The sequence below is a fragment of the Lethenteron reissneri genome, chromosome 11 (genome assembly GCF_015708825.2).
Source record: "Lethenteron reissneri isolate LAM-NWPU_2019-01 chromosome 11, ASM1570882v1, whole genome shotgun sequence".
Taxonomy (NCBI): Eukaryota; Metazoa; Chordata; class Hyperoartia; order Petromyzontiformes; family Petromyzontidae; genus Lethenteron; species Lethenteron reissneri.
Window position 1 is genome coordinate 109247 of NC_083789.1, and position 23559 is coordinate 132805.

Sequence of the window (23559 nt, forward strand, 5' to 3'; positions counted from 1 at the left end):
TGCTTCCACTCACAATTTAGTCATTGCCATTGCCGTCTGCTGGCGGGCCATGAGGATATGACGTAACGTGGCATTGTGATGTCATAACGCCGAAACGTGACCACCGATGCGTCCCTCTTGGCAGTTGTCACCCCCCGCCCCCCATTTGGATCTGCCACTGTCATGTACAAGATGTTGACACCGGGGAGACTGACCATACTTCCCCGCACTGCCCAGTGGCGGTTGGTGAAGGTGCCTGACCACGCCCACAGGAGCGACTCTCCAACCGCAGTGCTCCAGTTCACCACAGCAACCATCAAAGACAAAGATCCCCCGTGTCGCCTTAACAGACTGTTGGGGCGAGTGCTGTTAGCGAGCACCTATGAGGTGGGAGGCCAGCACCACACCCGGCCTCTCCCCAGTGGCGATATTTACCGCATCAGGTCCTTATTTGAGGTTGAGTCGACCTAGGGGAGGCCGAGGACCAGCTCAGATAAACGTCACTGGTGTTGGCCATGAGCGAGAATCGAGCTCGGGTCACCAGGCTCGTGGTGCAGCACGCCCGGTCCCTACTTCACGACCTCCCCAACTCGAGACGAACAGCCCCACCACCACCACAACCACCACCACCACAACCACCAGCACAACCACCACCACCACCACCGCAGCAGCAGCAGCAGCAGCTGCCACACTCGACGCGTGTAACAGTGGCTACACACACACCCGCAATGGTGCCTCTACCCCAGCAACACGGGCAGCACGTCCAGTCGGGCGGCTCGGCAAAACCTGGCTGGGTGGGGATCGACTCGGCCCATCAGCCCCTGGGGTCGATAGACCGAGTACGGCTTGTGTGAGGAAGTCGACGGTGTCAGCAACAACACAAAAATAAGTTTTAAAGAAATGCGTTTTCAAATCAACTCAATGCTTTCGAACTGCTTTTTGTGTTTCGTTTGTTGCCCTTCCCCTGCACCTTGGATCCTCACGGTTGTATTCACACGGTTGGATTCGCACGGTGAGAAAGCAGTTCAATGTACACACACGAGTGGTTGTCCTGTGTGTAAACTCGTCCGTGCAACAGGAATGAGGAATTTCCACCACTGGATCTGCAGGACTGTGGACGGGAGATGGGCACCAGTGCCCAAACGCGCAATTGAGCAGGGACATCTCTCCGACGATCCGTGTGTTGATGAACTGTGGCGGTGATGATGGGAGGATTACAGGACACAGATTCACGGTGATGTCCATGACCAGCTCACCCGGTACGCGACCGAGGCGTCCGATTGCAGAAGTCGAAGCCGGGTTGAGTCTGTGTGTGTGTCAGTCTGTGCGTGTGTGTCAGTCTGTGTGTGTGCCAGTCTCTGTGTGTGTGTCAGTCTGTGTGTGTGTCATTGTTTGCACGAGCTAAGTGACGTTTATCATAACATCGGACACTCACAGGCAGTGTTGGATTAAGCTAGTGCGGGGTCTTCAGCAAATGTTATAAAGGGGCCCTAAATTTAAAAAAACGTAAATATTAAAATAGTAAATGTTTAACTTGCATAGGAAAGTAATTCTATTTTTTATTTTCTATACAGCCAAATCGCTAAACTATAGTAATCGAGCAAATGCAGAATCACTGAACCGGAATTGACAGCTTGAAAGCATTTAGCGCGGGGCCCTTTAAAGTGCGGGGCCCGTAGCATCATATGTAGTAGCTACTTTTGCTTCTAGGATAATCCGGCACTGCTCACAGGGCGAAGTTAAAGATGAAGTAGGACATCAGAATGCAATGGTCTTGTCTGCACTCACTTCATGAAGTTTAATAAAAGGTCGGACACTCGCAGAGTCTAGTTTAAGATTAAGTAGGGCATCGGAATACACTGAATCGCGGCTATGGTGAAATCGCACATCAGCATCACATAGATTTCTAAACATAAACAAAACATATTTTTTTAGACAGCGATTAAATACAGCACTGATCGACTATATGAACAAACTACTATCAAACGTTACGTACAAATAGGACATCAATACAGTCGTTATTTGTATATGTGAACCGTGGAATTAAATCTAAGATAAAATCGTACATTTTCAAGATCGCTACCCGATTGACGAAGCGGAATTGATACAAGAACCGCGATTCACGATCCACAAGACCACCAACATCACTCCCGCCATTCGCCACTAAGTGACGGTGATGTCACCACGGCGCCTGTGCCAGGCTAGGTGCACTTTGAGGCCACCAAGTGAAGTGTCGAAGGTTCGCCGACAGGAAGTCACGGGACAGACCCAGCAGGTGCCATGGGTTGACTGAGATGACCGGTAGATGCACCATCAGCGGTGCCCCCTACTGTGCCAGGCTAGGTGCAGTTCACGGGACAGACCCAGCAGGTGCCATGGGTTGACTGAGATGACCGGTAGATGCACCATCAGCTGTGCCCCCTACTGTGCCAGGTTACGTGCATGTCACGGGACAGACCCAGCAGGTGCCATGGGTTGACTGAGATGACCGGTAGATGCACCACCAGCTGTGCCCCCTACTGTGGTAGAAGCGCCACAAAGCAGCACGGTAGAAACACCAAAATAAAACATTTTATTGGCAAAGACACCCACATCGGCTAACGCCACGCCCAATTTACTTCCATATATTGGGGGTAAATCTGTGATGAGTGATTTGGTCGGGCGTACGATTTCATTGTATTACAGCGCCCCTCCACGCCAGATCTTCCACTCTGCACCTCCTCCCCTTCGCAATCATCCTGCTCATTGCCCACCTCGGTGTCAAGCCACGGCAGCTGCTGCTCTGCATCGACATCAGCCCCCCCCCCCCCCGTGTTACCAACGCGGTGGTGTCCACAACACGGAGGTTTGGACCGGCGAGTGGTGGTGGTGCTCGGCTTTGGGAGGGGGTGGAACTCGCCCCCCATTGTTCTTCTTGGTTCTTTCGGTAAAGTCACGTAGAAGGGAAGTAATATTATTATTTTATTACTTCCCTTCTACGTGACTTTACCGAAAGAACCAAGAAGATGAATCCCTGCAGTCACGAAAGCTTTAAATCAAAATTCGCCCCCCATTGTTTGAAACCGTCGTCCTCTGTGTTGCAACCCTCAATCACGACACCTCCTGTGCTTGCTATGACGAGTGCTGCCCTGACGAGGTTTGCTCTTGCTGTGATTGTAGCCGCTGTTGCAGATGATATTCCTTAACATGTTTTACTTGGATTTTAATGATAATTTTGCGTAAAGTGTTACGATTCGTATTATGCAAATGCTCAATTTGATCATATGTACTGTGAGTAATATAATACTTGAGGAATATTACTAAAGTCTCAACAGCTTTGTTAGTAAATTATGAATTGCGTTGCAATCGCGCCCCACAGCAAGATGAACCTGGGTTCGATTCCAGACTCGGGTACCTTTCTGTGTGGAGTGTGTGTGGAGTGTGTGTGTGGAGTTTGTGTGTGTGTGGAGTGTGTGTGTGTGTGGAGTGTGTGTGTGTGGAGTGTGTGTGTGGAGTTTGTGTGTGTGTGTGGAGTGTGTGTGTGGAGTGTGTGTGTGGAGTTTGTGTGTGTGTGGAGTGTGTGTGTGTGGAGTGTGTGTGTGGAGTTTGTGTGTGTGTGTGGAGTGTGTGTGTGGAGTGTGTGTGTGGAGTTTGTGTGTGTGTGGAGTTTGTGTGTGTGTGGAGTGTGTGTGTGTGGAGTGTGTGTGTGGAGTTTGTGTGTGTGTGTGGAGTGTGTGTGTGGAGTGTGTGTGTGGAGTTTGTGTGTGTGTGGAGTGTGTGTGTGTGGAGTGTGTGTGTGGAGTTTGTGTGTGTGTGTGGAGTGTGTGTGTGGAGTTTGTGTGTGTGTGGAGTGTGTGTGTGGAGTTTGTGTGTGTGTGTGGAGTGTGTGTGTGGAGTTTGTGTGTGTGTGGAGTGTGTGTGTGTGGAGTGTGTGTGTGGAGTTTGTGTGTGTGTGTGGAGTGTGTGTGTGGAGTGTGTGTGTGGAGTGTGTGTGTGGAGTGTGTATGTGGAGTGTGTGTGTGGAGTGTGTGAGTGGAGTGTGTGTGGAGTGTGTGAGTGGAGTGTGTGTATGTGGAGTGTGTGTGGAGTGTGTGTGTTGAGTGTGTGTGGAGTGTGTGTGGAGTTTGTGTGTGGAGTGTGTGTGTGGAGTGTGTGTGTGGAGTGTGTGTGTGGAGTGTGTGTGTGGAGTGTGTGTGTGGAGTGTGTGTGTGGAGTGTGTGAGTGGAGTGTGTGTGGAGTTTGTGTGTGGAGTGTGTGAGTGGAGTGTGTGTATGTGGAGTGTGTGTGGAGTGTGTGTGTGGAGTGTGTGTGTGGAGTGTGTGTGTGGAGTGTGTGTATGTGGAGGGTGTGTATGTGGAGTGTGTGTATGTGGAGTGTGTGTATGTGGAGTGTGTGTGGAGTGTGTGTGTGGAGTGTGTGTGTGGAGTGTGTGTGTGGAGTGTGTGTATGTGGAGGGTGTGTATGTGGAGTGTGTGTATGTGGAGTGTGTGTATGTGGAGTGTGTGTATGTGGAGTGTGTGTATGTGGAGTGTGTGTATGTGGAGTGTGTGTATGTGGAGTGTGTGTATGTGGAGTGTGTGTATGTGGAGTGTGTGTATGTGGAGTGTGTGTATGTGGAGTGTGTGTATGTGGAGTGTGTGTATGTGGAGTGTGTGTATGTGGAGTGTGTGTATGTGGAGTGTGTGTATGTGGAGTGTGTGTATGTGGAGTGTGTGTATGTGGAGTGTGTGTATGTGGAGTGTGTGTATGTGGAGTGTGTGTATGTGGAGTGTGTGTGTGCTCCTTCTACTCTGCAGTGTGTGAACCCGGCGACCCGAGTTCGATATCCGCTCATGGCCAGTATTAGTGACGATTATCCGAATCGGTGATGGGCCTCTCCTAGGTCGACTCAGCCTCAAACAAGAACCTGGTGCGATGTGTAAACATCGCCATTGGGGAGACAAAGGCGGTCGGGCGAAGTGCTGGCCACCCACCCCTTCGTGTGCCTTGCCGGCTTTCATAGGTGCTCGCTAACAGCACTTGCCCCAAAAGTTTGTTCAGGCTACACGGGGGATCTTTGTATTTGCGTGCGTGTGAGTTTGGAGTTGCGTGTGTGAGTGTGGAGTTGTGTGTGTGTGAGTGTGGAGTTGTGTGTGTGTGAGTGTGGAGTTGCGTGTGTGTGAGTGTGGAGTTGTGTGTGTGTGAGAGTGGAGTTGTGTGTGTGAGTGTGGAGTTGTGTGTGTGTGAGAGTGGAGTTGTGTGTGTGTGAGTGTGGAGTTGTGTGTGTGAGTGTGGAGTTGCGTGTGTGAGTGTGGAGTTGCGTGTTCTCCCCCTGTTCCGCATGGAGTTTCCTCCGGGTTCTTCGGGTTCTTCCCGTGGCTCAGCACGCGCACACGCAGCGTGTGGCTGGGATTGTTCCAAGCCACATGCCGCGTGCCGAACGAGTACCGGCAAATGACTGACACCCAGGTTCACACGAACCCAGAAACACCGCCCACGAATGCGAAAACTTGTCAGTACCCGCCTGAAAAAAAAGTGCCGAGACTCAGTAAAACAACGAAACACTTCTACGTAGTGCACAATCATTATTGGCGTCGTTGTGGAGATATAGTTGACACAAATAAAGATAACAATAAGAGTTGTAACGCGCCGCTGCACGGCATTCTCTGAATCTCGAAGACAGCGACGCAGAGGCGCGAGGAGGAACCACAAACAGGCGGAAAGGCAGCAGCCAGGCGATTGCCCAAGCTCTGCCATCTTCTTGATATGAAGATGTTTTCAGCTAATTGACGAGCGTTTATACACGTGGGAGGAAACTGGAGTTAATATTGTTGGAGGAAACCGACGCTTGCGAGAGGGCAACGCTCTTCAGGTGGAGATGAGTTTGCCTTAGCGCCGTCTCCTGGCGAGCCATAGTATGGCTCCTCCTGAACGCCGACGGCATTGAGAGCTTCACAGCACGCGAGGTACACTCCACCACCACCACGCAGTGCTGCCTGACAGAGACACCCGAGGTGCACACCACCACCACCACGCCCTGCTGCCTGACAGAGACACGCGAGGTGCACTCCACCACCACCACGCACTGCTGCTGCCTGACAGAGACACGCGAGGTGCACTCCACCACCACCACCACCACGCTCTGCTGCCTGACAGAGACACGCGAGGTGCACTCCACCACCACCACCACCACGCACTGCTGCCTGACAGAGACACGCGAGGTGCACTCCACCACCACCACCACCACGCTCTGCTGCTGCCTGACAGAGACACGCGAGGTGCACTCCACCACCACCACCACCACGCTCTGCTGCCTGACAGAGACACGCGAGGTGCACTCCACCACCACCACCACTACGCTCTGCTGCCTGACAGAGACACGAGTGGTACACACCACCACCACGCACTGCTGCTGCCTGACAGAGACACGCGAGGTGCACTCCACCACCACCACCACGCACTGCTGCCTGACAGAGACACGAGTGGTGCACTCCACCACCACCACCACCACCACGCACTGCTGCTGCCTGACAGAGACACGCGAGGTGCACGCCACCACCACCACCAGGCACTGCTGCCTGACAGAGACACGAGTGGTACACACCACCACCACGCACTGCTGCTGCCTGACAGAGACACGCGAGGTGCACACCACCACCACCACCACCACCACGCAGTGCTGCCTGACAGAGACACGAGTGGTGCACACCACCACCACCACCACGCGCTGCTGCTGCTGCTGGCTGACGCATGAGCAGACAAGTCGCCTCCTCCACAAATCCGTCGATCCACATCCACGTCAAACATCGAGGCACACTCCACACATCCCCTCAGCCACACGGCCTCCTGGGAGTGCAAATCTCATCAGCATTGCTTCAATACAAGCACAACTTTGGCCCGATTTTGACATTCGGTGTCTGATCAGCAGTCAGGCTTGCTTGAATAAATTCTGGAGAACGGACAGATTTTGTTTCGTGGCTTGTTACGCTTTAGAAAACTTTCAAATAAAGATGCTAAAAGGTGTAATGTCACGAAAATATGGATGTTACTTTTCACTGGAACATTTTATTCCACAAGCGATGCAATGTTAAGTAACATTGCCGTCATATATTGGGTTACATAATCTCCTGACAAACACTGACACGCCAAATGATTCCTTCAAAAGTCATCACCCGTGAGCACCTTTGAAAGCTTCGTCTTGCTGACATCACGATTTTTTTAAGTTTACACCCATTTTTTGTCACGCATATATATGAGATGGCCCACGGTGCTTGCAATATTCCATCAGACTGCTGCCGCTGCGCGTGTGTCGTTCTTGTTTGGCACATGCCTCGTGAGGTTTGATAAGGAGAATATTTTGACAACGATGCGTTACAGGTCGATCGAAAAGATATTTGCCTTCATTGTGCTGCTTTCGAGTGGCGTGTACATTTACAATGTCAGGGTGTTCAGCAGACGCTGCGATGCAGGAATTCTCAGGTACGTGGGAGTGGCGTGTACATTTACAATGTCAGGGTCTTAAACAAACGCTGCCATGCAGGAATACTCAGGTTCGTGAGATGTTCTCGGTTCCTGCCGTGGTTATATTCAAATGCTGTCATCCAAGAGATGCATTCATCGCTTGTTGATCGATCATTAATACTGACATTGTGAATTCTAGTCCTTACATTATAACCGTAGCCTTTGAAATACGTAACTCTTTTTCCCTGTATTTAAAAATCTAAATATGTTATTCTGATCTTAGCGAAATTTAAATAGCACCTTAATCAATGCGCTTTGCAGAGAAATAACAACGACACAACACATCACTGTAATAATCTTGATTTGAAGCTTTCGTTAATGCAGGAATCCAAACTATTTGGTTCTTTTGGTAAAGTCACGTGGGTAGAAAATAAATAAAATCACGACGTTTCGATCGCAACACAAGCGGCCGTCATCAGGTGGAACAGATACAGCAGCAGGAGAACTGCTGGTCAGCAGAACTGATTTATTTTATTTTATACCTACGTGACTTTACCGAAAGAACCAAAGAGTATGGTATAGCACTGTAATGGATGAGATGAGGGGGATAGAATAGATGAGAGAAAGCAATGGGGTCGAATCTGTGAAGCGTGAATTCGGTAAAAAATTAAATTGATGACAGTAAAGGATGACAAATGGATTGAATAACAGCTGTCGTGAAGACTGTAGAGTCACAGCTGATGCGTCATTGCTCTCATGTCCACGTGTACGTCGTGGTGATGGTTTGAGCACTGCACTGGCGCGGTTTCTACAATCACCGCTGTCGCAAACTGATCTGCAACACTTTCCAAACTCGTGAGCGTGCACACAAAGTATTGACATGAATGTTTTACATGCGGTACTGTATATGGACACCAGGTGCATTTGCACTGTTTGAGCGTGTTTTTGTGTGCAGTTTGTGTAATTTTTGTCTAATCCCAAATCAGTCACAAGTCGACTGAAGCCACTGGGAGGAGGCACCGCTTTGGTCGCTCGCTGTCTAAATGAACTCGCAAGCCAGAAACTCGCTTTCTTTCTGCCTTCACCGACGAATCGTCTCAAGGAATGTAGAGCTTCAACCGGCGACAATTTTTGATAACGAAGTTGCTGACATTGCTGCGGGGCTGAACTCCGAAACATCCGTAGAATCAATATGTGTGATGTGGTCAAATAAAAGGAGTAATAATAATGAACAACCGCTGGAGGAAGTGAGTGGAAGTTGTCTAGTAATTGACTCTTGCCGTACGATCGCGTCTGCATGACGGCAGAGGACTCGACTCCCTCCAGTGCCACTGGTTTCTGCTCAGGCTCCGGGACAAAACTGGTTTCTGCTCAGGCTCCGGGACAAAAGTGGTTTCTGCCATCGCAAAGCTAAAAGGTGTCCGTGACGTAGCTATGAAAGTCCATATCCTTTATTTAGGAACGTATTCTGCCCGTCATAATTTGAACATATACATTTTCTATCCACTGCTGGATAGATATTCACTTAATTCTAGATTTGAAGGTTTCGTGACTGCAAGGATTCATACTCTTAGGTTTTTTCGGTAAAGTCACGTAGGTAAAAAATTCACTTGATGATGTGGTAGAAGCAATGTTCTACGAGGAGTGGAATTTACACCCTCGAGCTTGCAGGGCTGCGTGCATTGCTCCACGTCCACTGCGCTTCCTCTCAAGCTGTCGTTTGTCATACATTTATTTATTTTTATCCCACAAAGGTAAGCCATTTGGGTGTGTGTCTTTGCTAAACTTTGCATTCAGGGGCCCATGGTTAGCCAAAGGAACGCTCATATTCTTTGGTTCTTTCGGTAAAGTCACGTAGTTAGAAATAAAATAAAATAAAACAAATCACGACGTTTCCATCGCAACACAAGGGGTCGTCATCAGGAAAAGGAGTCAGCCTCTAAAGGCAAATTGTTTATCAAGGTTTGGGGATGGGCGTAGCCCAAGTGTATCAACAACACCAGAAGCACGGGCGGTGCACGAGTGACAATGCAGCAACATGCCAATGAAGCAGCAATGGCAAACGCTGGGGATGCGGGGAGAAATTAACTCGGAAAAATAGACTAGTACCCGGCATATATGATGGAACAACCATAAACAGTTAAGGTTTTACCTGGTTAATAACATCCTTCCAATGATTGCTCAATTTGATCCATCTTCTCGATTGAAGTGATGTCTATGTTTATATATCTGGATGGCTTCATGAACAAACCTTTGGTAGTAGCCCGAAGGTTTGCAGAGTACCTTGGTCTCGGTAAAAAACAATATCATGCGAGCCCACAGCCTTATAACAATGGTCAGCTACGGCAGAGGTATTAGTTCTGCCGTGTTTCACATCTGCCTTGTGTTTGCGAACACGGTCTGAGACATGTCGTTTCATTTCCCAATGTAATTTCCACCGCAGGTACAACTCAGTTTGTAGACTCCCAGGATATTGCATGTCAGGAATGACATCTTTCACAGATGGGATTAGACCACGGATTTTGTGTACTGTATTGAATCGGACCTGGATCTTGTGTTTTTTTAAGATTTTGGAAATCTTTTTGGTAACACCTGCTATGTATGGTAACGTGATGGTTTTGATTGGCTTCTCAGGGGGTTGTTTCTCCATGGTTGGAGAAACAGCTTAGCGAATAATGCGGTCCGAGTACCCATTCATTTTGAGGGCCTGGTGTACGTGTTCCAGTTCACTGGCTAGGTGGTGTTGATCGCAAATGCAGTAGGCCCTATGGTGTAGTGTTTTGATGAGGGAATTCTCTTGTGCTGGATGGTGGTGGGAATCAGGTTTCAGATAGGAATCTGTGTGGGTGGCTTTCCTATAGACAGAGTGTCCCAACGAGCCGTCAGGTCTCTTCTCAAACAAAACATCCAGGAATGGTAGCTTACCATCCTTCTCCACTTCCATGGTGAATTCACCATCCTGCTCCACTTCCATGGTGAATTCACCATCCTTCTCCACTTCCATGGTGGGCCCAGATGTTGTGAGCATGAGATCCCAACTCCTCGTTGAGGCTGGACGCAAGTAGATCCTGAAACAAAGTTGGCCAAATGTCCCAATATAGGATCACAGAGCTTGGGAAATTGTTGGCACCGGTTCTGGGTGCCTTTCAGCTTTGTCTGCGGCTTCCCCCTGTGACTCTGTGAGAAGAAAACTGTCCACGTTACAAACCCGTCAGCGTTTTTGAGATGCAAGTCACGCGAACGACGCAACAAACATAAAAAAAACACAGCTAACCACTAGGAGGGGTAATCTGAGATCATGGCACCAGACCGTGTACCCTAATTGTTACTTTGAAGGCTTTATTTTATATGAAACGTCTGTCAATGTCATCGTCAGACAGGTTCGTTTCAGCCTGGAAGTTGTGGGGTTGCGCAACGCTCCGTCGAGTCGAGACGCATCTGGCCGCTGGAGGCACAGACAACCCCGTGTCTCTTCTCATTGTCGCCTTGCAGGTGCAATTTCGCGCTGTGGCTGAAGGAGAAGACTCTCTTCTACGAACGGATCCAGCGAAGCCACGCGGACGCGATGTCGCTCGACGCCACCGTGGCGACGGCGGCGGCGACGACGGCGGCAGCGACGACGAGGGCGGCGGGGACGGCGAGGGCTGGCGGCTCCCTGCCCTGGGATCCCGACCTCAGGGAGGACGAGATGCTGGCGGCGAAGGAGTGGCTGCTGGCGAAGAAAAAGTACAACATCAGCTTGGACAAGGATGATGATTACTTTCGCGAGAGCAACACGCTGGCGGACGTGAGTCTGGAAGGCTTCGCCTTGACGCGTGGCTTGGCGTGGACGTGGCCGGGGTTGGGGGGGCCCTCGGGTCACCCCCCCCCCCCGTGTCCTGGAGAACGCACGCTGGGTGGGGTCGTGATTATCTTCGATCGTGAATGTCAGGCACAACTTAAACGTCGGGCAATATAAAAGTTACCACGCGTGATTGCGGTTCATGGGTTTTCCGTCCGTGCCTAGACGAGACACGTGTAGTGGGTTAAATTCAGGCACATACTGGACTTTGCAGACAACACTATTTATTAGCTAACACAACAGGTAACACTTAGCATAACGACTTAATGTGGTAGCCACCGTGCCTAACTTAGCTAACCCACGGGGGTACTACATCACTGCTGGATGAAGGCCTCCCCCACATGCTGTCGCCATCACTGTCCGCTCCTGCTCGATCACAGTGCATTCTCACTTTTGCACAAGGACTGATGGAATTTACTAAAAAATAAACCACTAATCCATTTTTTATTTTATTTTACCAGGTAAGGCCCACTGAGCTCCAGCTATTTTTCAAAAGCGACCTACTGGCAATCACAAATGATAACTCAACGAAGTGGCTTATCGTGTGGAAATGTATAACAGTAGCAAAATATAGGGTGCTTCACATTGTGTTAAAGACTTATATGGGACTATCGTTTTTAATGGAACAAGAACGGATAATACACCGTAACATGATGTATGTCAAAAGCTTCAAAAAGTCAAAGAGTCTCCACTTTTTCGCCATCATTGTCAACGCGTACCTGGAATCTTCTCCAGGTGGTTTCCAGAGCCCGGAGGCTCGTGTCTTGTGGTCTTGTTGCCAATTCTCGGAAGTGTTCACATTGTTAGTTGAAGGCCTCTGTACTGTCTAAACAGCCAAGTACATCGCTGTCGACGGTGGACTTCCTGACAGGGAAATTAGCTCCTTTTCCATCCTCAGATTTGTAGCCTGGTAACAAAACATCGCGAATAGCAATTATGATAGATGGTTGCACAGCTGTAAACTACACTCAAACAAGTAGCCAAAGTAATGAGTTGTGTTGGTGCTGACATCTACTGCTTGCTGTGTCGTGGTTATTGCGCTGCACTGCATACCCGGCAAGCCGAGTTTGAATCATGCTCACGGTCAACACCAGTGACAATTATATGAACCGGTCCTGGGCCTCTGCTAGGTCAACCCAGCCTCAAATGAATACCCGGTGCAGTGTGTAAAACATCGCCACGAGAGAGATGAAAGCGGCCGGGCGTGGGGCTTACCTCATCGTGTGCCCTGCCGGCCTCCATATGTGTCTATTATAGCACTTGCCCCAACGGCTTGTGAAGGCTTCACGGGGAACCTTTGTCGTTGTACATACACACACACGAATAGCCACACGTTCTTTTGAGCTGGTGGTCTGGATAAGGCCGAGAGCTCTTATATACGAACATGTGTAGAATACTTAGAAGTTGAGCAAACATTCCCCTGAAGCATCTATAAAGTGTGCATTCTTCTCCTGCGCGTTTGTCAGTGATTTCTGCTGAGTTAGTCGACAAGCGGCACACAAGTACGGGTGTCCCTCGAGCTGAATTACACCCAGGCTAATCGTCAGCACTTATGTCCATATATCACTGATGTTCACCTTTCCATGACACAACAACATGTGAGCTACACGCAAGGAAGGTTTCTGTGAAGGTTAAGAAGAGCCGCACATTATTAATAGTGAACGTGATTTACAACGCGCGCACGTGTTGCCTATTGGACGCGATGTACCATCGACAACTCGGAGCCAGCTATCAATGTCGCTCGTACGCCGCCCTGCACAGGCGAGAGCCGCAGCCCTTGCGAGCCTTGAGCTGCTTCTTGAAGGTGGACAGCGCTCGGATGCTGCACACGGCGCGGTTCAGAGTGATACCGATGTGGTGTTGATGCACCGTAACACGTGCAGGTTATGCACGAATTATTTGACTTTCATTGATCTCGCTCAACGTGTTAAGTATTGACACATTCTACACTTGCCACATGGGGAATTGTGGCCTCGGTAGACTTTAAATTCAACGTCACCTTGATCCTGTGCTCAGCTAAACTAATGGTCGAGTAAAAACATCTTTCTACATTTTATTATTTTCATTTAATAAAATGTGAAACTTTTAATGCACCCAAGTTCAGCAGTCTTTGAAGACGAAGTGTGAGATTGTGATTGAGGGGGGTCCGGGCTCTTATCGTTTATGGGGCCTATATTTGTGTAAATTCCATCCCTGGACGGGTTTAGCTACCTCCTGTGCACGACGATGGCACGGTTATTCACCGCTCGGTTACTTCACTTCTCGTTTTTGAACGCAATCTACAGGAGTGTAACCGGGAGCAACACACACACAGCGATGCTGTGGATTTAATTGCCACATTATCTCTAGGATTGGCCACAGAGCTTCAGAAAAACTCAACGCATATGTCAATAACACCGTGTGGCCTTAAAATAAATAACGTATATAATAGGTGACATTTCAGGTAATGGCCCACTCCTCGTCATAGCATAAACTCTTATAGGCCAGAGAGACAGAACGGATAATAAGAGTTGGAGACGACACAAAACACCAAGGGACCTGATGAGAATTATATTTAAAAAACAATTCAGATGACCAGTTTTTAAATTGTCACGTGAAGAGTTAAACTTATAGTAGATTTGGGTAACAGACAAACCTTTTCATAATCAAAAAGTATTACAAGTAAATAAACGTATATCTAAAGTAAAATAAAAAAATGTTTCCGGCACTTTGGCGCAATCTGCACAACAGTGAATTGCTGTGCTACACTTGCATCTTTACCATTGTAAAGCACGATATCAATATTGTATGTATATTTTGGAGGCCACTTGGTAAGGCCCCTAAGCCCCTGCGTTAATATGGCCCCGTGCTAGGCTTCAATGCAACAGAGGATTTCAGCTTTTGAAGCCAGAGAGAGAGAGAAAACAATGCTTCGGATTATCCCGTCCTCAAGAGTCACGGGGACTTTGCTATTTGTGCTCTGTGTTCTGACTCGGCGTCACCTCACAGCGTTGTGTCCAATCCTCCTCCCTTGTGCTCAGAACTGCTCCGCGAGTCTGCGCAGGGTGGTGGGCAGGAAGCCACTCCTGCAAGGTATGTTTGACTTCAACATACCGGTCCTGCTGCGCAAGGGACACTTCAGCCCAGAGGAGTTTGATCGCCTTTCAAAGTACCGCACTCCGTACGGCTGGAAGGGAATGAACAGGACTGGTACGTTAGTTGTTCGTTCGTTCATTCTATTCAATTAATTTATGTTCTTTCATGATGATAGTGAAAATATTTTACAGCCCTTTGTACATCTGGCAGGGTAAATTGATCCTTCCAGGTGGCAGGGCGGCGGCGACGCAGTGGTAACACTTGTGCCTCTCACAGCAAGAAGGGCCTGGTGTCAATTCCCCACTCGGGTGCTTTTCCATGTGGAGTTTGAATGTTCTCCCCCTTGTTCCGCACGGGTTTCCTCTGGGTTCTCCAGCCATGTAATAATACAGGTAGGAACAACAGTTCCACACTGCCCACCAGGGAGTATTTGTCTGTCGTGCATAGCCCCTCCCAAACATGTACACTCCCGGATTGGTTGAAGTGCGTCACGTGACCGCGAGCTTTCTGTCGTGCACGAATGCGCTGTCCAACCAAGTTCCTACCTGCCCACTCCGAAGGAACGTGTTTCGCTTCGCACCTGCCCGTGTGCTGGTATAATCACTCAATTTTCGAGGAAGACATCCTCGGATGAATTCTGTTCCGTGGCTGCCACTCCATTATTATTCTCGGGAATCTGTCAATATTCTTCGTAGCCGTGTTGCGTCCTGCCCACTCACATTTCTTAACAATATCAATGATGCCATTAACCTGCGTGCGCTCTGTAATCCATGTAACTCTGTCTCTCAACTTCATTCCAAGCCTGCATCTCTCCGTGCTTCTGTGTGCACTTTCTAATTTTTGTTCCATTTCGTTTTGATAACGACCACGATTCTGAACCAGATGTCATAACTACACTTCTGCACGTGACAATACATGGTAATTATGAGCTTGGTAGGTGTGTCATTGAAGCGAGCTAATCTTGTATAAAAGTGACGGCTTCTGGTTTTAGTATTTTTTCTTTTGCTTTCGGGTTAAATGTGCAGATGTTGAAGACGCCGTGGACGTGCTGAGCCACCCGGAGTGCCGGGAGATGTTTCCCCACCGCCTGCCTGATGGCGGCGGCGGAGGACGCGACGCCGAGAAGTGCGTCCGCTGCGCCGTTGTCGGGAACGGAGGGATCCTCAATGGGTCCATGATGGGAGAGGAAATCGATTCCCACGACTACGTGTTCAGGCAAGGCCCCCTGCAGATCCATTGAATTGCCCGAGGTTTAACCTCGAATCGCCGTGTTTTCAGTTCTACATCGAACACATTTCGAGCCCATTTTTGTCGTCAGAGAGCGGTGGCACGAGTGTGGTTAGCGCACTGCATTAAGACTATGGACCCAGTCACATGAGTTCGATTCCTGGCCACGGCGAACATCGCTTCGTGGCGAGTGATATCTGAACCGGTCCAGGGCATACCGCGCCGCCCCCCCTCTCGCCTTCCCGCACTGACCAGCGTGGCGAAGTATCGTCCGGGTGGCTCAGTGGCAGAGCGAGCGGCTCGCAATGAGGGCTCGCAATGGGGGCTCGCAATGGGGGCTCGCTATGGGGGAGGTTGCGAGTTCAAAATGCTGATTGAGGTTGACTCAGACCATCATCCCTCCGGGGTGGATCAGATCCGTACCACTTTGTGGGAAAGTCAACAGAGGTTGTCTTGTCAAGTTACCCCCCCCACGCCACCCATTATGTGAATGCCAACTTGCACGACTGGCCTAGCATGGCTGTAAGCAGGAGATGAGCACCAATGCCTCAATGCTTATTTGGGGCGGGAGTCAAACTCTGACTCTTGTCTCTGTCACAAGAAATGGTTTTCAGCAATATTTCAGTGGCTTGCAAGATGAGGTTCGGTTGCTCTCCACGCTGCACCTGTCTCGTACTTTCCTGGAATTCAGATTCATTGGATCGCTTGGGCAGGCGTCCTTCAACGTCAAGGCTGCGAATAATGGAGGGGAGGGGGGGGCGTAAATGCCAAGTCCGGAGGTGAAATATTTGAAAACCTGTACAACTGATTTTCTACTGGCGTGTCAGCACATTGCTGACCGTGTTAGTGACACAAGTATGCAATCTGAAGTTCATGTACACATTCAAGGTGGTGAGCGGCACATCAGTGTTGTCGCCCACAGCGCTTTTAACGAAGTCACCAGAGTTCGAATAATGGTCGAGGCTAGCATCATGTGCAGGTGGTATCTGAACCAGGCCTGTGGTGTCGAGGAGTCAACGGAGTGAACTGAGAAGGGAGAGATCGGGAGGTGTGAATCCGCGGAGGATATTATAGAGACGGAGAGTGCGATCTTGAAGTTGATCCGGATTGGATTGGGTGCCGACGGATGGATTGGAGCAGCGGGTGGGGTGGTGGCGTTGTTCATGTGCGGAGGTGAGAAGTCTCGTAGCGGCGTTTTGGACAACGTGGAGTTTGAGGGATCCGTCGTGGCTGTAGAGGGGACAGCGTCGAAGTCGGGGAGCCGTGCCAAGCGGGCACCTACGAGGCTCGCAGCGGCAGCTGGGGTAAGGGAATGTTGGACACGGGGGACATTGCGCAGATGGAGGTCAGAGTTTCTGCAGAGCTGAAGTAAAAGTAAATAAATAACGTGCTCCTCTGCCTGTGCTCTAGCGGGCGGCGTTCACTAGAACATGGCAACATCATTCTATCACAGCCTCTAGAACACGATCCAGGTCTTCAGTGCGGCGCCAGAAACGACACGAACTTTGCATCGCAACTGCTCGCAATGGCGAAGAGCAACCTGATCCCTGTACGGAGTCTTCGGAGCGAGCCGTTCCCTCTCCCTCCCCAAGGAATTGAGGGGGGGGGGGGGTCAGGTGGTTCAGGTGTAATTTGTTGAACCAATTGAAGCACTCGTGAGAGCAGAGTCGCCTCGTGTGCATCTGGGTCACCGACATCACAAAAGCAATGACGTCAAATAAAGAACTGTACACCAGTGAAGCAAATATGAAGTGGGTCAAAAGCAACGAGATATAAAAAACGTGCACGAACCGTGAATCGATGTTAAATTAATTTCCTGTAACGAAATTTGCCTTGGACAAATTTTATGTAAAAAAAGTTTTGCTGGCTGGCTGGAGGAAGGTAGGGTGGGAGAGACAGCCACATCCAAATGACGTGCAGCCTGCTCGTTCTCATGAATACGGAATACTTTACAGCCTTTGGTAACTTGATATCGGATTTGTTGACCATACTTCACCATGCGAGTCGGTGTGCGCGAGGTTGGTGACGTGGGGCGTGTAGTACCAGTTCAGGTCACACTCACAGCTGACTCCCTTTGAGTTGCCCAACTCGCAACAGCCCGGCTCGTCACAAGTTGAGAGGAGCAGGGGAAGCTACCCGGGACGTCTTGTGAGGCTGCCTTGTGTCCTATCGGTGGAGTGCATTCCAACCAAGAAGAGTTGTTGTTTTAACGATACTTAAACTCGCCTAATGTAACTCAAGACATATATATATATATTAACATTTCTAAATAACAATATTGGTAGATAGAATACCTACACCCAAGTAGGTTACAAGATATAAGTAATGATTACACAAATGCCTGACATCATGTGACCTTTTGTGATCTTTTGGCCACCAGGGTAAACGGGGCGATCACGGCGGGCTTCGAGCGAGATGTTGGCAATCGGACATCCTTCTACTTTTTTTCAACCAATACCATGAAGAATTCCATGAGAGCATACAGAAAATTTGGGTTCATGCACCCTCCCTGGTCTAAGGTGAGATCCACCACAGCCACTCTGACCTTCTGGTGAGCTGGCTCAGCGAACACAATCAGGTGACAATTTCAGAATCCTAGTTTTTGGGTTGACTCGGCCCATAATTCCTCTGAGGTCGATAAAACTAATACTATTTTGTGAGGAAGTCAAGAATGTTGGTTCTATTGATATATTTTCCCCCGTCATAGGAATGTGGAATTTCCACCACTGGCTCCAGGCTGTGAACAGGAGATGAGCACCGCCTCAATGCTTATTTGAGCAGTAAGAGACCACTTTCATCATCATCGCTAAACTGCAGATGACGGTGTTCATTAAAGCCCTGACCTTTTGTGATGTTTTCTAAAATGTGGTAAATGGTGCGGTAACAACCGGCTTTGACTGTGAAGTTAGCAACAGGAATGTTTACACTTCTAGTCATGAGCCTTATTCGTACGGACGACATGTCACTCACAATCATAAACATCACCACGTCACCCCAATACTCCAATCCCACCACTGGCTCCCAATCCAATCCAAAATAAAATAAAATAAATCACACTCAACGTCCCCTAGATCCTCCACTGACTCACCTCTGCAAACCTCTCATCTCATGTTCCTCTTGTCCGTACACTCTCCGTTCCAAACCAAGGCTTCTATTGAAGCCCCCAGTTAACCCTCACTTGCTGCAGGGAATACATTTGTTAACGTTGATTTATGTTCGTGCAATTTATTTTATTTTGAATGCGATGACAGCACCGTCGTTTTTGCACCAATTGATATTGACTTCATTGCTGTTCTTTATTGTATTTGTTTTGTTTTTGTCATGTTGGTGACCCAGGTGACTCTTGCAAATTAAAGTCTATCCTGGTCTCTTGAGTTCTCACCGGGTTGCACGAAATGAACTTGAGACTTGGTTCTGACCTTTTCAAATGTCTTTACTACGTGCATGATCTAAAGGTTATTTCACTGTCAAAGATGACACCCAGGTATTTTGGATTGGGCTAAAGTTTACTTATTGGCCACAGAAAGTGACGTTTGTTTGGCTATTTAGAGATATGTATGTGTTTGTTGAGGTGGTGCGCTGCGACTGGCACCGTTGTTCTGTGGGAATGGGGGGTACCGTTTCCTTTAGGGGTGAAGAGACTCCCCCATCGCCTTGGAATCAGCGGTGAGAGGATGGTGCTGATGGTAGCGCCGTTCGCGGTTGTTCACACGGTGATCACGGACGAGCTCAGCGACCCATCACCCTTGAACTCAATCCTCTGTGCCTGGCACAAGAGCGGGTAGCGACCACCGATGAAAGCCAGATTCAACGTGAGCACTACGTTTGTCACCCGTGAGGGTGACGCGAAACGTCGGACGTTGTGTGGCACAACCGGAAGAGCGCAGCGGAGAGCTGCAACTCGCACCTGCGACAAACGAAGCTTTCCCTTCTACTTTGCGTTTCAGGAAACTCGATACGTATTCGTTCCTTGCGGCCACCAGGACTACTACATGGTGACCGCTGCCTCCCGACGTGCCGTGGTCAATAAAGGGCCGGATAAAAAGGACAAGTACGTGCTTGCGCGTTCGCAAATACTCGCATCAGTCCAGTGTTTGTCCATCATTTGATGGCGTTCTAAAAGTGTCAATTAAACAAGTTGTTTTTCAGACCCTGGAATTATTTTGGAAATGAAGATGTCGACAGGAAATTCAAAATGCTGCATCCGGATTTCTTGCGATACCTAAAAAATAAGTATGTTTTATTTATTTTGCGATTGCAGTCACAGTAAAACATAGCACATAGGATCATTGGCCGAAACGTCACAAATCTTATTTATATACATACCTATTTTATTCAGGCTGTTTTGTTTACGAATATTTGTTGTTGTTTATTGTCTGCGTACACCACTGGCAACTCGGCAGCAGCACCGCCAAATAATTTATTGAATCAAAACCGTTGTTTCTTAAGTATCTTTATTTAAGTTAGAAGAACTCCTCTTCTCCGTAGCAATGTGTGTGTGGGGGGGGGGGGGGGGTTAGTGGAACCTATTATCTGTGGGGCTATCCGTGAAACGGTTGTGGTGCACAGCGGGGTTGTGGATAACCGAACAATCTGACAATCACCCAAATCATCTGACGATCTGATGATCTGACGATCTGACGATCTGGGTGATTTGCTGCGTGGCTTCTCTCACACAAACACAACGCGGCGAGTTAATGGGCCCTGTTCTTCAGTGGCTGGGAGAATTCGCAGGTGATGGTGGATGATGGCATGGCAAGTGATGGTGGATGATGACAGGTGATGGTGGATGATGGCATGGCAAGTGATGGTGGATGATGACAGGTGATGGTGGATGATTGCAGGTGATTGTGGATGATTGCAGGTCATGGTGGATGATGGCAGGTGATGGTGGATGATGGCAGGTGATGGTGGATGATGGCATGGCAAGTGATGGTGGATGATTGCAGGTGATGGTGGATGATGGCAGGTGATGGTGGATGATTGCAGGTGATGGTGGATGATGGCAGGTGATGGTGGATGATGGCATGACAGGTGATGGTGGATGACGGCATGACAGGTGATGGTGGATGATGGCAGGTGATGGTGGATGATGGCAGGTGATGGTGGATGATGGCAGGTGATGGTGGATGATGGCAGGTGATGGTGGATGATGGCATGACAGGTGATGGTGGATGACGGCATGACAGGTGATGGTGGATGATGGCAGGTGATGGTGGATGATGGCAGGTGATGGTGGATGATGGCAGGTGATGGTGGATGATTGCAGGTGATGGTGGATGATTGCAGGTGATGGTGGATGATGGCAGGTGATGGTGGATGATGGCAGGTGATGGTGGATGATGGCAGGTGATGGTGGATGATGGCAGGTGATGGTGGATGATGGCAGGTGATGGTGGATGACGGCATGACAGGTGATGGTGGATGACGGCATGACAGGTGATGGTGGATGATGGCAGGTGATGGTGGATGATGGCAGGTGATGGTGGATGATGGCAGGTGATGGTGGATGATGGCAGGTGATGGTGGATGATGGCAGGTGATGGTGGATGATTGCAGGTGATGGTGGATGATTGCAGGTGATGGTGGATGACGGCATGACAGGTGATGGTGGATGATGGCATGACAGGTGATGATGGATGACGGCCTGACAGGTGATGGTGGATGATGGCATGACAGGTGATGGTGGATGATTGCAGGTGATGGTGGATGACGGCATGACAGGTGATGGTGGATGACGGCATGACAGGTGATGGTGGATGATGGCATGACGAGAGCCCAAGGAGAACTGGGAGCCAGTCATGGACCCCGCTGCTGCTGCCCATAATAAGAATTGCGGATATCTGTAACAATACATTTTTTGACACAGTGTACCTTGTAAAAGGCAATTTTAAACACATTCATGTTAGTTTAATACGTAGGCTTTCGCGACCAATATCATCCATTATCATCCATTCATGTTATTAAATAATATGTACATTTTGCATATTGACTGAATGTATTATAACATTGGATTAAATATTGACTTAAAGCTTTCGTGACTGCAGGAATTGATACTCTTTGGGTCTCTCGGTAAAGTCCCGTACATTGTATTATTACAAAACCTAAAGTGCTTTTTGGAATCTTTTGAGCACAAACTCTGCCATGTCTGCATTTTTCCCCCTTTCAGTTTTTTGCCTTCGACACGTCTTCAAACGAAGTTTAAAGACCTCTATAGGCCAAGCACAGGCGCCATAGCCCTGCTCACAGCTCTGCACACCTGTGACCAGGTAATGTGCCTCTTGTCCCTGACACCTCGCATACAGACAAATGATCACTGACTGCAGGATTACATTTCCTCTGCGGGCTGCTCCGTTAATGAGCACCAAGCACTGAAAATATAATAGACTTGGATGTGGCCCAATTAGTCGATTGAGTTGGTTAATTAGCTAAAAGTTGGAAGCAATTTCTTATGTTTGTAAACAATTACTTGTGTCCCATTAAATACGGTGACAGCCCGAAATATTGCCAACCTGCTGCCAGGAAACTCCCTCCGAGCCGCGCTCGGAGTGACACGGCTCACCTGCCAGTGACGTCACTAAGCCCCGCCCACCACCTCCCATCCGGCGGCACACTTGGGAACAGAGGCCACACTTTTTTCCCAACTATTTTTGTATCCATGATGGGCCGAGTAATAAAGCCGATAATCGGAAATTGAGTGGTTAAACAATCAGCTCTAAAATATAATAATGCCACAACTACCCACGAAAACTTCGCTGAGGCTCAAGATTCTTTTCAGAAAGCCTCTGCTAAATGGAAATATTTTGACAATCCCGGAGACAAATCAAGCATACGAGGGGAAGACACTCAGCAATGCCATATCTTAGCTACCTCGCCCTCACACCGACAACGCCTGACATTCCTTGTGGGTTACCCGTCGTAAGGACTAGCCTTGCTTAGCTTCCGAGATCCGATGAAGTAGGGTGCATTTAATGTCGTGTGTTCCTAGTTAAAGGTAGATCACATTGTATTCTTATTGCAGATGCATCCTGTAAGGATTTGCTTATAGGATATGGAGATGGATAAAACAGAATATTAGTAACACATAAATAAGCAAACAAGTCGCCTCCTCCCCATACTTGTCTCTCCACATTAAACATAAAAAAATATGTTACACAACCAATCAGCCATGCAGCATTTCAAAAGTAGTTTTTCCAGTAGCATTGGTTTAATGCACAAACTCTGGATCAGCTTTTACATGCAGTGTCTCATCAGCAAGAGTCAGGCACGCTTGAAGCAATGCTGTTGAACAGCCAGGTATTTACAGGCAAGAGCCCTCTCTGTTAGATACGGGTCCTACTTCGACACGAGACTATGTAATAGACGGTTGATTTGTGTTACATTAGTTTGGATGTCCCATTTCATTTCATTTTTCTCATCCCGATGGGCAGGTTTCCGCCTATGGGTTCATAACCAGCACCTACAAGCACTTCCCCGACCATTACTATGACCAAAAGCAGAAGCTCGTTTTCTATGCCAACCATGACCTCAACTTTGAGAGGATGCTTTGGAAGATGCTCCGGAAATCACAAGTCATGACCCTTTTTCAAGGAAAACCTCCAAAGAAATTATAGTAGATTTTTTTAATTCTAGATTTGAAGCTTTCGTGACTGCAATGATTCATACTCTTTGTTTTTTTCGGTAAAGTCACGTAGGTAAAAAAATAAATAAAATGTTTTTTGTTTTCATTATTTTATTTTACCTAGATTTTTTAAGACGTAGTTTTATGGTGTAATGGCTATATTGAATTCATATTTTTATTGTCGTAGTCCAATAAATATTGTGGCAAAACGATCACGATATTGGAGTGACCTTCCTGCTTTAATTTCGCTGGGCCTTCGTGCTCGGCCTGTGCGTGTTTGGTATGAAATGTACTTTGAGTTATTCGAAACACGACCTCATCAGCCCAGGTGATGAGGTTGTGTGTGGCGATTGTTGGTTACACAACACACCACTTTCATCAGATCGCGTGGTCGGTA

The 23559-nt window shown here is 48.5% G+C and overlaps 1 protein-coding gene and 1 long non-coding RNA gene across 4 annotated transcripts; one reads left to right on the plus strand and one right to left on the minus strand.

The window, feature by feature from the left end:
- Positions 1-7253: 7253 nt before the first annotated feature.
- On the plus strand, positions 7254-23205 carry LOC133341205 (alpha-N-acetylgalactosaminide alpha-2,6-sialyltransferase 2-like). Of its 2 annotated transcripts, XM_061549663.1 has the most exons (9): positions 7254-7416; positions 10891-11185; positions 14260-14428; positions 15340-15529; positions 17922-18060; positions 19489-19592; positions 19691-19774; positions 21711-21810; positions 22972-23205. In XM_061549663.1, exons 1-9 carry the CDS (start codon positions 7304-7306, stop codon positions 23152-23154), a joined length of 1377 nt encoding a protein of 458 aa, XP_061405647.1. In that variant the 5' UTR covers positions 7254-7303; the 3' UTR covers positions 23155-23205. The 2 variants fall into 2 exon arrangements, with proteins under 2 accessions (XP_061405647.1, XP_061405648.1); XM_061549664.1 differs by lacking the exon at positions 19691-19774.
- LOC133341206 (uncharacterized) lies at positions 7412-12578 on the minus strand. Of its 2 annotated transcripts, none has more exons than XR_009755026.1 (3): positions 12455-12578; positions 11959-12146; positions 7412-11107 (listed from the first exon to the last, which is right to left on the minus strand). It is a non-coding gene; the product is annotated as an uncharacterized LOC133341206 (long non-coding RNA). The 2 variants fall into 2 exon arrangements; XR_009755025.1 differs by having other exon boundaries at positions 7412-11110.
- Positions 23206-23559: the final 354 nt, after the last annotated feature.

Excerpts from the sequence above, each read along its gene's own strand:
- LOC133341205 (XM_061549663.1), top strand. The coding sequence starts at position 7,304 with ATGCGTTACAGGTCGATCGAAAAGATATTTGCCTTCATTGTGCTGCTT. Across the intron at positions 11,186-14,259 it reads AGAGCAACACGCTGGCGGAC|AACTGCTCCGCGAGTCTGCG; the intron begins GTGAGTCTGGAA and ends CCTTGTGCTCAG. Across the intron at positions 19,775-21,710 it reads TTGCGATACCTAAAAAATAA|TTTTTTGCCTTCGACACGTC; the intron begins GTATGTTTTATT and ends TCCCCCTTTCAG.